A 17,995-nucleotide genomic window follows, 5' to 3' on the forward strand; every position below is an offset into this window, starting at 1 on the left:
ATGATTTGTCCTTTAAAATTGTGAGCTGACACAAGAACAGGAAACAAATCCTGTGGTTTTTATGACCAAGTTGTGTGATGTGTGTTAGCAACTGGCTGTGCAAGTCATCTTTAGCCACATATGTAACTACATCCCTTTGTCCTTCCTCAACAGTCTCCAAACGTCCACAACTACCCAGATATGGAAGCTGTACCCTTGTTACTAAACAACATGAAGGCAGACCCCACAGAGGATTCATTATCTACAGACCATTTCCAAACACAGACTGAACCAGTGGACTTGTCAATAAACAAAGCCAGGTCGTCCCCTACAGCAGCTTCATCTTCACCAGTTTCCATGACAGCATCAGCCTCCTCCCCTTCTTCTACTTCTACTTCTTCTAGTCGGCCAGCTTCATCACCCACAGTAATAACATCGGTATCCTCAGCGGCATCTGTACCGTCAGTATTAACTCCAGGTCCTCTTGTGGCCTCTGCATCTGGTGTTGGAGGCCAGCAGTTTTTGCACATTATCCATCCAGTACCACCTTCAAGCCCCATGAACTTGCAGTCCAACAAAATGAGTCATGTGCACCGTATCCCCGTGGTGGTACAGTCGGTACCTGTTGTCTATACAGCTGTGAGATCACCTGGGAATATGAACAACACTATAGTAGTACCACTGTTGGAGGATGGGAGAAGCCATGTCAAAGGTAAGATGGAACCAGTTTTGTGCATCTGTGGCATCTCTAAAACCGCTTTTGTATGGCGAAAATGTAACGATGTTATAAAGCTGTTAGTTTCCAAACTTGCTGTGTTGTTTGCTGAAAAGACATACAACTTACACTATCGGGAGGAACCTTTAAAAGTCTTATCCCAGATGCTCTTTGAAATAAATAAAATATTTTTATAAAGATTGAGGTCAGCAGTGGTGCTAGATGCTCAGACAGCTCGTGGCAAGTTTTGTCCTGAGAGGAATAAATCCCTCCCCAGAAGCTGGAGAAGTAGGACAACAGAATAGCGACAATATATAAAACATCATAGATGAACATGGAAAACTCACCAGGTGATACAGATTTGGCAAGGGAAGGAATGTCAGAGAAATTGTTTCCATGCAAAGAGAAAGCAGTCGCTGGGCTGTAGGAATGTGCAGAGGAAAGGCTTTTGGACCAAAGAGTGGTGCAGATGCAGAGAGGTAGGTTTTATTAAGCTCAGGGAGTGGCAGTGCAATACTTTGAATTTGGTTTCTTCTTCCAGATTAAACAGCAGAATGGAAGGAAACCACACGGAGTGTATATTTTGGGAATGAGTTTTGCAGACACAGGTCCTGAGGCACATGGAGGTGTGAAGGGAGGAAGAAAGCATGCGCCAGAAGGACAGATACACTTGTGCAGAGGTGTTCAAAGAACACAGATAGGAGAGCTGGAAAGCAAGAAAAAATGAGAACATAACAGTTACTGAGGGAGCAAAAACTTGTTAGAGATGGTGACATGATGGGTGGAGGAAGAAAAGAGAAAACAGATGTGCCCAGATACTTTGAAAAGCATAGCTTTGTAAAGAAGGCATTAGTGGCAGAGATGGGAACATGAGGAAAGGAATGAAAGAGACTCATTTCAAGGTTCATGGTTTATCATGTGTGAGTGAATGAAATGTAGCTAATTTTCCCCTGAAATGAGGTCTATGTTCCTGTGTCTCAACAGGCTTGGACATAGGAAACGAGCTCACAGCTGATCTGGGTTTTGGTTTAAGCCTCAAAATGACAGTTTAAGAAGTTTTATTGCACTTCATACAGTGATGTAATTTTAGGACTTTGTACTGTTATGTCAAGAAATGATGAATGAAAGCAAAACTTTTCACCATCTTGTCTGGGAAAAAAAGAAAAAGGAAATTTTTAGTCTGCATTTTGATTTTGGAGCTTTGAGCAGCACCTGACCTTGAGTTCATCCAGAATTTTTCCTGTTTGTTTTCTTTTCAAAGTTGCTAGTTGGCTCTGGTAGTAGTCTCCTCTATGGGAAGCACCTCCTCATCTTGTAAAACTGGAACTTTGCTACCCCAGTTTCATTGTCAAAATTCCAGAATTTAATGTGCCATAGAGATTTCAGCCCATGAGCTCCGGGTCTCCTGAGCTGCCCTGACAATATCGCCTTTGTGCTGTTATTGGCAGAGATCATTAACCAGCCCTGCAGCACCTATTAATGTACAGCTGAAGAAAAAGAAAGGATTAAGCGTTCTTTAATTTTTTTTTTCTCATCAGTTGTACCCATTTTGCTATCACTGATTCTTTTGATATGAATGTTCAGGTTAATTTGAATACATACAATAGAAGAATAATGGGCAGCAATCCACTCTAGGTAGTCGTCTTTTCTCAGCTTTTGCTGGAGTGTGTTTTTCTTTCTTTAATGCAAAACAATATAAATAATAAAATGCAATGATATTGCACAAATTAACTGATTAAGTAAATTTCATATATGCACAGACTAACTTCCCTTCAGTGGTCAGCTCTCATGCTGAAAACAAGAAATAAACATAAACAGATGCTAACAGGACATTGCTGTCAAACTGAATTGGTTGCTAATCCTTTACCACCTGAAGGAGAAATGCAGGTTCAGAATCATCTAGAGTCACAACTTTCAACTTTTACATGAACATTGGTCATTTTCAGAGACAAAAAAGTACGCACTCTGAAACAAAGTTGATACCTAGATAGCATTGCCAGCATTTGTCGCATAATCTCTGTGTTGTTGCTGCTTTGGTGCTAAATCAGAGACCATGTTGATGATCCAAGGGTGTTGTTGGGAAGCACTTAAAGTTGTATTTTACATTAGCCTGTATCTAAGCCCTTTCACTTGAATGAGACTTGGGCACTTTCCTGAACAGAGATACTTCCCATGCTAAAATTGATGAAAATTACATCAGACTTCAGTTCAGACCTCTCATGTTTTTCTAGATACAGGTACTTAGGGGAAAGATGCAAGAAACGAGTTAGAAAGGTTTTTTCCTTGTTATTCCCAGTTTTATTTTCCTCATGCTGAATTTTCCTCTTCCATCCAGGTTTGACTAGAACCATTTCATTTTTAATTCTATTGCAAAACCTTCTCAGGTCACCACCATCCCTCTAATCCTGCCTCCAGGCATTTTGCTTGGGTGGCTTTCTGCTTCCCCTGATGCTTCCTAGTCCACCTTCCTCTCTCTTGGACAAAATTGTCTCCCGGCAGCTGCTTTTCTAGGCAGTTCAAGCAAATACTTCTTTCTTCATGTTCTGTTTGAATTCTCACTTCCCTCCAGCACAAGAAATCGCTACCTCTTCTGTTTCCCCCTCTTTTTTTATTTTTCCATATTTTCTAGTCCTTCACATCTTGCTGACTGTTCTTTGAATGCCAGTTTCAGCAGCTCTACTTCATCTCTCCATCCTTATCTGTTAATATTTCTAACCCATACTATCATCTCCTCTGCCACTGTGCATCCTTCTCTGTGGTGTCATTCATCCTGGCGTTTTCCGTTGCACCTTCCTTCAGGAGAGTCTCAGATCTCCTTTTCTGCCTCCCAATGTGCTACTCATTTCTGCTTTCTGTCCTGCCTCCTCTCTCCTATTTTTTACTTAAAAGGTTTCCTGTTAAATCAAACCCTTTCTGGAGCATTGAAAACCAGATGGGTTTGCAGAGAATTAGCTCTTATATGTATAAGCTGCTGGCAGCATCCCGTCAGGTCCTGTGCCACATGCTGTACCCCAAGGGGGGCAACAGGAGCCCGGGGTATCATGCTACAAAAACACCCTTCTGTCAGATTGATGCTTTTTGCAGGATAAAAACCTCTCAGTTCACCTAGTGTAAATCAAAATCAGGATCGAAGCATTTTTAGGAATCTATTAACAACACATAATTAGAAGGTAATCAGTGGACAATGTGTTCAGTATCGGTAATACAACACTAGCCATTTACAATGTCTTACCAAATTCCTACAAGTTTCTAACACTGTTTGGTAATCCCACAACACTGACATCGGTGCACACACACACACTGTTACGTGCGGACTCCCATGCTGATCGTGGACCTTCCCCTCCTGACATCCCCCTGATGCACCCGCTGGGGAGGCGGCACCCCAGGGAGACCCCCAAAGTGGGGGTCTTGTGTGCTGCCCCACACTGCCAGCCCAGCTGTGCAAGTTGCCCCCTACAACCTAATCCTTACATTATTTCATGTGCACAAAGTGTTGTAATGTGTTAGGGCTGTTGGGGCACGGACGGGACGGGAGCCAGGCACAAGTCCCCGTGGGTCCGAGCTGCCCCCTTTGCCACCCCCTACAATGTGGCAGAGATGAAGTTCACTCCCTTCAGTGGTCACCACTGTTGTCTTGCCATCCAAAGCCTTAAAAAGCACTTGGAGATTTTTTTCTGCATGGAGTAGGTGGTGACCACTAGACATTATTATACATTAAAGTATTCCAGAGCATTAAAATCCCATGAAAAACTCTTTCCTTGCCTTTTTTACTCCTGGTTCAGCAATGGTGAGGATTGCTAAAAGGTGTAATTAGAGGCACAGCAGGTAGCAGCACCTATAGATAAGGTTGCCTGATGGTTTCCGTTAAAACCCTGTCTTTAGTTGCTCAAAGTCTGTCTATATGCTAACCATTTAGGCTAACATTTTCCATGCTGCATGTCTGCCTCAGGCTATTTCTTTTTTCTTTTTTTTTCTTTCTTTTTGAGGAAAGTTTCAAGAAAAAAACTATTCCACTCTTCCTGAGACTGAGCGTAGAGAAAAAAATGTAGCACTTTCCATGTTGAAAAATTTATTCCAGCTTTTTTTGGTGAAAAGCTCTAGAACCTCTGTGGTGTTGTGCCATGAACCTCAAGTTTGGTTTGGACCATTGTCTTTTTTTTGTCTTTATAGGCAGTTGCAGAAACCAAGCCAAATTGGGAGATCTGAAAAAAATATGAGTCCCCTTAAAGGGTAAAGCAAAAAATATTGTGGCTGGGAGAAAGCATGGAGGAGGTTGGAAGGGGCTGGGCAGTGGGGAGAGGGGCAGGATGGAAAGGAAGGGGGAAGAAGAGGAGAGGTGGTGAGATGGCTATGGATGTTTGAACATGTTCAGGAGGAAAAGTGGGAGAGGGTTGGAGACAGAGTAAGGGGGAAGAAGCAAAAGGAGGTAGAAAAGTGATCTGGGCAAGGTGAAGGGGAACAAGGAGAGGCTCAGAGCAGACAGGAGCGAAAGGGCCTGCCCTGGCAGCATCATGTTCCCCTACTAACTCTGGTCCTATTAGCCTGAGTCTTTCCACTGCTTTGCTTTCAGAAGATATCCTTGAATACTACTGGCAAATCATGTCCCTCTAGCAGCAGATTTTGCCAAAGATAATATCCTTAAAATTTGTTTTCTGTAGTTCAGAAGAGTTATTCCATTCACTGAAGGGCCTTTTAGAAGCTCCCTCCTGATAATGGTGCACCAAGGACCTGTGCAACTTTGGTATTTCTGGGGTTTGGGGTTCAAGTTTTTGGGTTCTTGCTCTTAAGGGTTTTAAAGTTTTCAGAAGACACAACCACTTGCAAATTCCAGTAGTCAGAACATTATAAATTTAAATTTGCTGACTGAACTTCATCTGCTTCCTGTGTACGTAAACATCTGTAATGACATTGGTGTGGACTATTTTTATGATACTATGTCTGTGTATAGACCTAGCAGAAATACACAGATTGTGTCTTTTCACAGTTTACACATGCCATATTCCTCATTGTGGAGACATTATTAAGGAGTAAAGGCAGTACCTTTTGCTACAGATTTTTCTGCAGCTTAGAACAGGTGATACCACTAGATTACATTATCCACTGCCCTTGGGGTTTTTTTTAAAGTATAGCCTGTTATTTCTGCCTATTGTAAAGTTTATTCCACAAAAGTAAACGCAATTTGTAGCCCAAAGCTAGAAATTTAAAGAACCGTTCCATAAGTTGAAAGGTCAGATTATATGGTCTCTTTGTATAAATTATGCTATGGAAGAGACTCTTAATTAAAACCAGTAGTGTTGCCTTTTTTATTTCATGTGAAGTGATTATCCTTTCTACATTTTAGTAGATGGTTATTTTGGATTTGAGTTGTATTGAGGCAGAGAGTTTCTACTTTAGCCATAATTTTTTTTATTGTTACGCACAAAAATCTTTTGCAGCTGTATGTATTCCAACCTGTCCCACCTCCACCCTCCAGTCCCCCAAAGTGTTGAATCTCTCTCCCCATTTGCTTGGTTCGTCTGGAAGAAGTATTAGTGGTTCTTGGAAAAGAGAAGCAGGTTGGCAATGCCTAGCCAGGAAGAGGAAAGGCTTACGTTCAGGGTGGGACCTGTGTTACTGGAGATGGTGCATATATTTAAGAACTAGGGTAAATAGTAATTCTTGCCAGAATGGAGAGTTAAAACACAGGTTACAAGATATGCTGTGGTATTTGAAATTGAGAAGGAGGTTGCTTGAAGACAAAGTAGCTTGGGTTAACTGTGGGGAGTCCTATAAACAGTGTTCTACTTAAATCTCCAGAAAAGTCGTATTTCTGGTGACTCGCTAGTGACATGCTTAGGTTTTTCCACTATAGAAGCACATGCTCTTTTAAGATTTATCAACAGTGGATTTAACATCATGTATGTTTTTTAACTAGGAGCAGATTTGGGGAGGGTAATGAGGTAGATGTGTATTCCAACTTTATTTGTGAAGCCTAGCAATAAGGAGGATGAGGAAGTCCTTTTTGACACCAAGAATGCCTCTGGTCCTTCAGCTCTGTACCCTCACTAGGGCTGAGCTTTGATCTAGTTACCTTTATCCCACAAATTTGGATCCAGCAGAAACACATGCATAAAACTTATTTATTTTATCCCTGCTTTGGGTTTTATTGTGCCTTGGACCAACCTGCTGAAAACTTTCTGGTGTCTAAAATCTCTCTAGACTGTTGCAGTGTGTAAGTTGCAATCTGCTACCATTTTGTAGTGGCTTTGCAATATTTTATTTAATATTAAATATATTCTGCCTTTACTGTTTTCCCTGTTTACTTTTGGTGATAGAGTACTTGTATATTGGATGCTCAGTGAGATATAAATCTCAATAGTCTCAGCAGTTTGTTTTTTGTGTAGATGAGGTCTCATGGCATTCAAATACCTTAGAAAGAGAAAAGTCCTTTGCTTAACAAAATGGTGTTGTATGTTTATGTATACAACCCAATGACAGAGATGCTTAAATATGTGCATATATTACATCCATGCAATCACTCTCACCCCTGTATTTCTCCACACAGCTACGTTTTTACAGGTTTATGGCAAATTATTTGACTGGTGAAATGATTTTAAATATTGCCTTTGATTGGATCATAGCAATTAATATTCTCTGGTAGATTAGTTACACTAGCATTCAGTGCCAACTCCCATTCTCTGTGAACCATAGCCATGCTGGGTGCAGTTAACTGCTGTAGCCATATAGTCCCATAAAATCTCAATAAAATCTGAAAACTGTGGAGTATGGGTAATCTTGCTGTAAATTGTAATAAAAATTACCCCTGTAAGACTCTATATTCTGACAATTACGTTCATGGATACTGCTGCTTTGTACATAAAGTTTTATGAAATAAATCGACCAATTCTGCTGCCCCGACCAGACACCAAGCTGTTTTGATTAAAAATCTGATAGGTGCGCTCAGAGCGTTTTCCAATGCATAAAGCACTTATAATGAACCTTAAATAGGAAGAAAAATGCCATATATGTGCTTCATATAGTATGGACCAGCTTAGGAGGAGAAAATCATGAGTGCCATAATTCCTGTGCATTTTGTTAGGTCCATAAAGCCAGGATTTGGTTTCCTAAAACACGTTAAGTAAACCTGAATATAACACTTAATCTGTGAGGGCATAATTTCAAATAGCTCCTGTACATCTGCGTCTGGAAGTGTTGCTTCCTCTGTTAAAAACATGCAGCAGTCTCTCTGATGTTCTCCATTGATGTTCTCCTGCTGGGGAAATCCATGCTGGGCTCCTGTTCTCTAAAAAAACTGCCAAGAAGGGGGATGTTCAGTTGCTTCAGATAGCAAGCTAGGGTGTGAGGCTGGGCTTGCACAGTTGTAAAACCTGTTTTCCAAGAGTAACCGAGAAGGATGAAGATGAATCGGTCCCTCTACTTGGCATTTGATCCACCCAGGTGCATTTTTTTATGAGAGGTATATGAAACAGTGGCAGTTTAAGAAAGAGCAAAAGAAGTCTGTGTTGGCCAGCAGTTTTCTCCTTGGAATATTTCTGGTACTGAACTATGCCGTTTGCCAAAAGTATAGACCAAAGTTATGGTTTAGAGACTACAGTATTCATAACTGTTGGCAGATTATTGGTTTTAATGGTGATTACCGTGTACCCCTGTGAATTAGTTCTCTTCCAAATTTGCCCACTAGGGTCCTGAGGCCAGAAATCATTTTCTTCAGCATCTCTGCTAGGGACCGAGGCACCTCGTTGGCATTAAGCAAATAGTGGCAGGCAGGGAGAGAGTGGGAGCAAGTGAGGTTGCGCAGTGCTGTTGCCATTGTCCCATCTTCAGGCACTTACTGAGTTCCCCCAGACACTTTTGCTCCTTTCCCAGAACACCAAGTCACGACAGAGTTGCATGGCAAAGGCTACTCCCCTCCTCTTCCCAGCAAGGAACGGGTCCACAGTGGCTCAAGGGGGCAGCGAGCCACTTTCCTCTTCCAGGGCTGGTGCCCCAGCACCCGGCAAGAGGAGGGAGGTGGGCTCACACTGCTGAATTCTCCATGCAGTCCACGGAGGCAGGTGGGCTCAGCACCCTGAAGGCACCCATCTCCCTCTGCCGGCTGTATGGAAGGGTTGGGGTGGTTGTATTTGCAATGCAGGTGCCTGAAGGCAGGAGGAGAGAGAGGCTCTTCCCTCCCTTCCCGCTGTCACCCAGCTCCTGAGGTCCAGGGCTCCGAGGGAGGATGGGGGCTGATAGAAATGTCCTGTTAGGTGCTGTTGGGATCATTGCGAGTGGCAGATTATTGTTATTAGGTTCAAACTACTTCTTTTGCAGTGTTTCTGACGCTGCCAGATTAATAGCATATTGTGCTAGGTCATGAGTGCCATAAAATCTTCTTAACCGTATTTTCCAATACTATCCTTATAGGAGTTTGGCAGCAAATGTCACTTTGTTACTTCAGTCCTTCATGCTCTGCAGACACACAACCTGTGTAACAGCAGTACTAATGAGATTCTTGTAAATGTTAATTTTGGGGTGTGGGATAGTATTTAGTTTTCCATTCCAAAGGGAGGTAAGTGCAAAGCAACCATTGCTTACAGCTAATCTTCTTTTACCTGCTGTATGCCAGCATACACCGGAAGCAACTGGAGAGGAGTTTCTGAGAAGGACATTTGGCAACAGCAAACATGACTCTTTTCAGCTTGTTTGAGGTACCTCACACTTCTGCATAATTTAAACTTCCATTGCAATAAAAACCTCTAGCTATGTTTGCGAGACCAAACACGTCACCCAGGCATGGATCAGAACCAACAAGGCCAGAGGGGCCTCCCCACCATCCAGGCTGATGTCTCACCTAGCACAGGTCTTGGCGTTACTCTCCCTGCTGCAGACCTGTGTAAACCTGCTTGTGGCTGGCAAGTCTAGTGGGTGGATATCAGGGCCACTTGGAAATCCCATCATGAGCAATCATTTTGATTAGTGGGTTGAATAGTAGGCATCCTTCAGAGAAAGCAGGGTGGGAAGTTTAATCGGTGAAACAGAAGCAAATGGTCTCTGAATTTGGAAATCCTTTCAAAAAGCAGAAATAGATTTTTAATTATTTTAAGAGAGCAACTAAGTGTAATTCAGTTTTTATTATGTTGTGGTGTATCAGCAGGCCTGCATGCATGTATGTTTACAAAGTTATTAGCAGAGAAGTTAATTTAATGCAGAAAACTGAGGTATTAAGATAAAATGAGCCAGAGGCTTCAATATTTCAGGATGCTGAAATTTTCTCTCTCTGCATTCACACCAGCAAGGATCATCTCATAATGACTCATTTCGGCATTAGTTAATACTACATGGCTTAGCTATAAAGAGAGGCAAAACTCCTGATGGTTACTTAGTTTTCTCCTGCTCTTAAATATTTAATTCATCTTTAACCCAAGGGGCTCAGATTTGCCTTTAAATCAAAGATAGTGTGTAGATGTGAAACTACTTTTAGTGGGTCTTTGTGAGCCTACTGAGGGGATGAGTTTTCATCCCTTTCACTCACAGGGAATTTGTCTGGATAAAAAAAAATCAGGTTGAGTAAGTGGTGATAGCAGTATGTTAATGTATGACCCTTTTCACCGCTGAGAGGGCCCAGATTTAGGCCACCTACTACAGGCATCCAGCTGCAGGATTTTTGGCGGTGCTTGGCCTTGCCCAACCAGGTCAGAGCACTTGAGCTGCATATCCCTAAATAATGGCTGGAAAGAAATAAAGTGATTAGGATATAGTTGGGTGGAGCCTGTATATGACAGACGGGAGACAGCATTTACCCAACAGCCTAGTAACCCCAGAACTTGTGTGAGAAGTGAGGGGTGGAATGCTGGACTCTCGTCAGCCTGGAGAGATTTAAATCCACAGTCCCCCCTCCCCAAGAGATGCCCCCATGCAGACAGGAGCACAAGTTCAGGGAGTGGAGAAGGAGAAAAATACCCTGATGGCGTGGCCCTGTGCTCAGGTTATTCCCCCTGGGAAGGTGGGGGCTGTGTCCTGCCCCAAGGGGTTCATCTGCCCTTAGCAGGCAGCAGGCTGGATCCTTTCTGGAGATTTTTCTTCCATGACATGGCTAATCCTGTACTATGTCAAAAATGACACAGCCATATGCCAGAAAGAAGAAATTCAATCAGTACTCATTAGAAAGTTCCTGTGCAAGTTTAAATCTGTTCCAGAATTGTAGAAGGGACAGTTTTGTCCTGAGAAACAGGATCAGGTATTGTCTGGCCCCCCCAGCCAGTATAAATTTTAAAGCCAAGAAGCTGTTTAGTTCGATAGAAATAGAAGCAAGCTTATATCAGATCCAGATCAGATTTTTTCCTACTGGAAACTGACAGTTGGCAGATACAATATTAATGATTATGGTAGACAAGTTCTAGAGTATTTACAGGCTAGTATGCATCTTACATGAGACCCATTTGCATGTCTTATCATAAAACAAGTGCAGAGAGTGAATTTGCTCGTACGGCCGAAAGGGAAACCCCTTTTTGGTACAGTTTGGCAAAGGGAACATTGAGAAGTGATTGCATATATGTACATGCATCAAGAGCAATTCTCTGTACTTTCTTTAGCAAAAAAGGATCACTCTTTCTCGAGGCTAACAGGGATAGAAAGCGACGTGGCCACTTGCAGCCTTCAGCACTTGCCGATGTTCTTAAATAACTCCCCTGGCTCACCAGTCTTTTCAACATGGAGTGCTAACAGGTTGCTTCTGTGGCTCCTGTGCACTCTTTCTATGACACCTTTGTCCAACGAAAGCAGGCCCGACCGACTCTTTCTTTTTGCTTGCCTCACCTTAGCCTCATTCACACCTCACAAAACCACCCAATAGCTCTATCGGACAAATCTTGCCTTTCAAGAGGAGTAGCAAGGGCAAGAAAACCAGCTCATTTTTACGGCCTGAGCTTTATTAATTAAATGTGTCTGCCTGTGATCAGGAGGACTTGATTCAGTGACCCAGCTGGATCCCTTCTGTACCCGTAGTCTTAAGTTCAAGGAAAAGCTTGGTCATCAGAGCAAGGTATAGCACAAAGTGAGGTTAAAATGCACTGGCATGTTTTGTGGGCTCTTCTCCACCTTGCTTGCCAATCACTTTCCATTGCTCACTTGTCCTCCACCTTTTTCAACTCATTTGCTAAATTATCTCTTGCCTGCATCTCTTCATTCTTTCCAGTTTGATGTTCATTAGGCCAGTAATTACTCTTAATTCAGTGTTTATGAACTGCCGCTGGTATTTATAAACCTTGGTGCCAGCAGTTCGACAGTTGTTCTTAGATGTCTGAGAGAAAGTCAAAGCTGTTGACGTAAGTAGGAGTCATGAACTCTGAATGTATAAAAATCCTGCACTGCAGTTTGCACACTGTAGTGAGTGGTAAGGACGAGATATCTGTTAGGCTTTCAGCCAGTTGGTTATTCACATGGCTCATTTGGGGGAGGAGAATAGCTTTAAAGTCTGTTTTTCCCTGCAGCAGCTGCAGCCATGCTGATGAGAAAACAGGGCAGTTTACACCAGCTGGCAGCAGCAAAGCTCAGCCTCCTGGTTAGTCACCTTGGCTCTCCAGTGCCTCAGCCACCCAAGTCTGCAAGCTGAGAAGAGGTCACAAACGGAGAGGGAGACAAAAAAGGATTTATATGTGGGCCGATATTAAAAAATAAGGGAATAATCCCTAGATCATTCTCTAATTTAATTATCATCTTCAGTTAGGTTCACTGCAAAAATATAACAAAAAATGTCCTTGAATTGCCCACCTTTGAATTTGCCCACTGATATGTTTCTGTTCCTCGCCTTTTGTTCTCACCATGCTCATGTGTCGCAGCACCTCGTGATGTGCTCAAAAGTTGGCATCTGGTGGGGCAAACCATGCCCAGTGGGCCAAATGATCCCTAGGTGCAAAAGCACAACCCCATTGGCAACTTCGTGGCTTTGTTAGGAGTATACAGAGTAGGATTTAGCTTGCCAAGCAGAAACAAAAAGAAGGTAATTGAGAGTTTTCATCCTAGCACATTCCTCGGGTAATCTAAAACCAACACTAAATATCATAGGAGTCTCAGTAATATCTTAAGAGCTGGTAATCTGCAATAATAATGAAACAACGTGGCTTATAAAGAGCAAAAGTATGTAAGATTTTTCATATACATTTATACTGTCTCTTTTTATGTAGGTGTATTCACGCTTAAGTGATCAAAATTGGTGTATAATAACTGTATTACAGACTGAATTATGTAACAACTTTTGTGATTTCAAGTTAGGCCTAGGTTTAAACGTTAAGAAAGTTTCTGAGCTAGCTGCTTAAAACTTTTGCTGTAGTGCAAGTCAGATTAAGCCATAGTTAATACAAAGTATCGCATACATAGTTTTTTGTTACAATTTTAATTTTATTTACAAACATGAGCTTTCAGAAAAGCATCTGTATAGCAGTATTTAAATATCGGGCAGATACAAACATATAACTTCTTGTAACAAGATTGACTTTAAGAAAAACTGAAGTAATGAAGTAAGTAATAATAATCTCATACTTAAAGTTGCTTTTAAGAAGGAACATTAGGGAACAAGTCAGAAGTAGTACTTTTTTCCAGATAGTTGTCTGGGGCTAAATCAGCTGACTAGATGGTTCAGTTTCGCTTAAATCAAATACTAGATTATCCCTAATGTTCAGGTACGCATTGAATACCATCACATATAAGCGGTGATTTTAAGAAGTACACTCAGAAACAATTAAATGTTTTGAACAATTTCTAAGTTGCTCTACATTTGTCTCATGCAGGCCATTGTTCATTGTCAACAGTCTTTGCTTTGATAAGTAAAAGGTGTTTTCTTTACCATACATGAAGAAATAATAAGCAGTCCAAATGTAGCCAGTATTACTGAGGCACCTGAACTGTGCAAGTAGGAAGTCATACTGTGCATCTGTAAATGCACTGCCCTTCCAGAAGGGGTTGTCGCATCAGCTTACTGAACATATTTTAATAGGTTTTTTTCTATGAAGTTCTTTAACATTTTAAAAAAAAATGCAGCTGAAGGGTAGTTATAATCACTCACTGTTCTTTTACTCAGAGGTGGTTCACAGCTAAGACATAAATTAAAATTTAAGACCAGCTTTCCCTTGAGTCATCACTCACCTGGGGAGTGCTTTCTTTTCAAGAGCCCAGTTATCCATCAGTGCTACTGTTATGGCTGCACAGCTCCTGGAGTTTCTACAGCCCTCCCATTTTTCAGTGTAACTCAGTCACTTTTCTAGAGTTAGTGAACATGGTAACATAAGAAACATGGAAAAATGGGAAATTTAACTGTGACTTTTGGAGCCGCTCTGTAGCTGTAGGCCCACTGAACTGTTCATGGTCTCTTAAGGGAGCCTGTGGTACCTGTTGTCCAGGGCTGTGGTTAGCCAGAGTTGAGTAGGAAAGACAGCTACCTTTCTTGAAAAGCACGTCGCAAGACCCAGGAAGTGTCCTGTCTCTGACACTGCAATACAAGAAAGCACAAGCTAAGAAACTGCAGCAGTTAGGTCTTTAAATAAATAATCTTGCATTCCCCTGTTTCACCTGACCAAACAAAGTAAACACATTTTTAAACAACTCTCTTCGCCCATCTTTCTCCTTCCCGCTCCTTCCTTGCAGGGTCAGGCATCTCTCCAGCTTTGCTTTTTACTCCAGCTGCTTTCAGTGTCTCTCAGCACCTATTAATCCTACATGGTATTTTATGAGTGAGGAGGAATGCCTCTTTCTCTGCATGACCTCTGAAGTTTGTCTCTGGGTCTGTCCCCTGACACAAGCAGCCCCCACGTTCTCTCGGGACTATCCCAGGTCACACTTGTGCCCCATAGTCCCCCCCACGCCCATCTCTGGGTTTCCTCCGCCTGCCCATATGCGGGTTGTGCTTTCTTCCTTTTGGAGGGCAGCAGCCAGGATAAGAGGGAAGGCAGGTAGCCTACCTTTCTGCTCTCCTCTCCTTTCTTGTCTCTTTTTGGCACAAAATGTAACCCTGGTGGGTTGATCTTGCCCTCCCTCTCCTCAACAGGACAGGGGGAGAAAATAAGGTGGGAGAGCTCGTGGGTCGAGATACAGACAGGGACATCACTTACCAATTACCATCACAGGCAGAACAGACTCAACGTGGGGAAAATTAGTTTAATTTATTGCTAATTAAAAGTAGATTAGGATGGTGAGAACCACCACTGAAACGCCTTTTCCCAGGCTCAACTTCCCTCCTTCATTCCCAGCTCCTCTCCCTCTCCCTCCCAGAGCGGCACAGGGGCATGGGGAATGGGCGTTGGGGTCAGTCCCTAGCAGCTCCTCCCTGCCGCTCCTTCCTCCTCACGCTTTTCCCTGCTCCGGCGTGGGTCCCCTACGAGCTGCAGTTCCCGTCGGGAGAGCCCGATCCACGGTGGTCTCTCCATGGGCTGCAGGGGAATGAATCTCTGCTCCACCGCAGAGCACCTCCTCTCCCCTCCGTGTCTGCAGGGCTGTTTCTCACACGTTCCTCCTCTCTCTGCCCGTGTGACTTTTTTCCGCCCTTTTTTAAACCTGTTTTCCCCAGGGCACCCCGGCCTTGTCTGTGGGGCTGAGCGGTGCCCTGGGGTGGGCGGGTTGGAGCTTGCTGGAACCAGCTGTGTCCGGCATGGGGCAGCCCCAGCCGCTCCTCACAGGGGCCGCCCCGTGACCCCCCGCCGCCAGTGCCTGAGCACCTGCACCCTTGGCATACAGCATGGATACTCTAAGCTGTGAACGGACAAAACAGTCCTGCAATTCCTGATCTTCAGATGTTCGTAAGACCTGAGACTATGTGACTTTTCAAAAAAAACTGGCTAAGCCTAACTGACATCTGTCACCTGAAAGTTAGTTGCCTGAGTAAAGTTACATGCAGTGGCTTTGCCACATGTAATTTGGAGGGAAGGTTCCTTCAGAGATTGACACCAGTGTTGAACTGAGTCAGAAATCAGGACAACTGGTTTTTTTCAGATGCCTGAATTTTAGTTGACTGGAGTGACATGTGTCCCAGCCTGGTATCTCATGGTGAACACTCAGAATCAAAGATTGCTCCTGAAATTTTGCTGTAAAATTTACTCTGGAGTGTGTTGTGTTGTACAAAGCAGATGTAGCCCTTTCTCCTCACTTTCTGAAGACAGGCAGATTAAGTAACTTGAGGGTAAACAGAGTTTTTGACGGATATTATATATGCAGTTTTATTTCAGGTCCGCCAAATGCATTGGTGCAGCCTGTGTGCGTTTGCACGCCTGCATGCCATTGGAAATGCTTGTGCCTAGCTGTAACACCGCTAGGTGACTTTACCAATCCGTCACCTGGTTTGGGAAGCTCAGCACAAGCGGTGCCATGCAGCCCGAGCAAGTGGATGTGTTGTGTGCCCTGATGTTGTTCTGGGATGAGATTAGTTTCAGCACGCTCATATTAATCCATTATATGTCTCTTTGCAGCACAAATGGACCCCCGAGGCCTATCTCCCAGACAAATTAAAAGTGACAGTGATGATGACGACCTGCCAAATGTGACCTTAGATAGCGTTAATGAAACTGGATCTACAGCGCTCTCCATAGCCAGAGCAGTACAAGAGTAAGTATCACATTCCCAGAGCAAGATGAGTGTTGCTGAGGTGTCTGTGGACTGTTGGAGGCACCAGCCCTCGGCAGCACCGCAGGGGTGTCCCACCAGCTGTGGGCCAGCACACCTGCCAGCATCTCTTCTGTGTAGCTTTGTTCCGTTTAGGAAGAGATGGCTGTATCTCTCATCTCTCTCTGATTCTCTTTTCCTTTCTTTCTCTCTGCCCCCATTATTAGGTAAAGTTTCAAACTGAAATTGTTTCTTCCCCTTTATTTACTTGCAAAGCTTGCAGTGTTTTTATATCCTCTCTAAAGGGAGACCAGGTTAGACTTTCACTCAAAAACCATGAATTTTTTTCTTGACTGACAGCAGCATCAAGAAGTTCATTCTAGTTGCTGTCAGATAGGAACTACCTACATTTCTCCTGAAGGACAGTGTCATTGAAAGGAAATGAGTAAGGGGCTTTGAACAGTTTTTCCACTGCTGTTATTTTTCTGTGTACTTGTACTCACTAGACAGACAAATAAGTTCTTAATTTAATGTCTGTATTGCTTGTTTGGAAAAAAAAAGGAACAGTTTATCATGAACATTAGCAATTCTGTAGATGCATGAGCTTGCTCAGTCACTGTAGCAGCTGGAAGGGAACCAACTGTGAGGTAAATAAGTATTAATATCCCCATTTTATAGGTGAGGAAAATGAGGTTATGCGTAAAGGTCGCCCTGTAGGTCTGAAGCAGAGCTGGAAATAGAACTAGAGCCTCCAGGCACCGAAGCCTGTGCTAGACCCACAAAACAACACATTACTTTATCTGAGAGGTTCAAAATATGGGCATTCTGGACATTATTAAATAGGAAGGGATATAATAAAGGCCATTAGACATTGTTATTATATAATTTATTATAGATGCATTTTAAACGTCTTAACATGGTATCTAAAAGTACTTAATGTTTTGCTTTGTTTTCCTGGCCATCAACAGCCAAAGGCACTGATGTTTCTAAGCCGTGTTTGAGGAGGAACTACTTTTTTTGTGTTTTCACCAGACATCTGCTAGTTCATCTTCTAGTCAAGCACAGTAACTGTGATCCTCAAACCTATATTCCCCTTAAGCAGAGAGGGAGGTCTTTATGGGCAAGGCAAGGCGTTGGCTCTCACTGTAATTAGCATGGTTCCCTTCTGACGGTGATAAAGGAAGGGAAGTTTTCTTCACCAGTGCCACTATTGCTTGATAGACAGTCCTAGCACATATTTTGAATTCGCTAGTTACAACACCAGGCCCTGAAATGCGAAGTATTTTTTGCTCAGTTTATAGCACACATAATAAGCCTGAAAAATAAAACAACCTGTCATGATTTTGCACTAAATAGTTCTGTCTAATTAATGAAAAGAGGAAGCATGGGTCGCTAGCAAATACTTTTAATATATAACTGGCAGGCAGATACTGTTCTCTGTGATTGATACTGCTTGAACACTTAGAGAATTGGTCAAACCATGAAAAGCTTTTTTAGGTTTTCCACAGTGCATTCCACAGTTTGTGAAGGTAGATGTGTTGAATATTTCTTGGCTGGCTCTGGAGCTTAAGAATTAAATTAAGAAATTTAATAATATAACATCAACTCATCCTTGTTACAGGTTTTATTTAAACAGTAATCTGTTAGTTTATTTCAAAAGCCCCATTAGGAAAACCTAATTTGACTGTGATCTGCAATTTGTCTTCTTCTTTGCTTCATTCTCAGTCACAGATGCAA

General features: G+C 42.7%; 1 protein-coding gene across 7 annotated transcripts in view; it reads left to right on the forward strand.

Annotated features, from left to right (window-relative positions):
• KLF12 (KLF transcription factor 12) overlaps window positions 1-17,995 on the forward strand; it is a 249,059-nt gene that overhangs the window by 151,954 nt on the left and 79,110 nt on the right. For all 7 annotated transcript variants that reach the window (XM_075046077.1, XM_075046072.1, XM_075046076.1 and 4 more), the window contains 2 exons: window positions 154-691; window positions 16,126-16,261. In XM_075046077.1, coding sequence (XP_074902178.1) covers window positions 154-691; window positions 16,126-16,261 — 674 coding nt within the window. The remainder of the gene's footprint in view (window positions 1-153; window positions 692-16,125; window positions 16,262-17,995) is intronic.

The sequence above is a fragment of the Buteo buteo genome, chromosome 14 (assembly GCF_964188355.1).
Source record: "Buteo buteo chromosome 14, bButBut1.hap1.1, whole genome shotgun sequence".
In the NCBI taxonomy this organism is placed as follows: domain Eukaryota; kingdom Metazoa; phylum Chordata; class Aves; order Accipitriformes; family Accipitridae; genus Buteo; species Buteo buteo.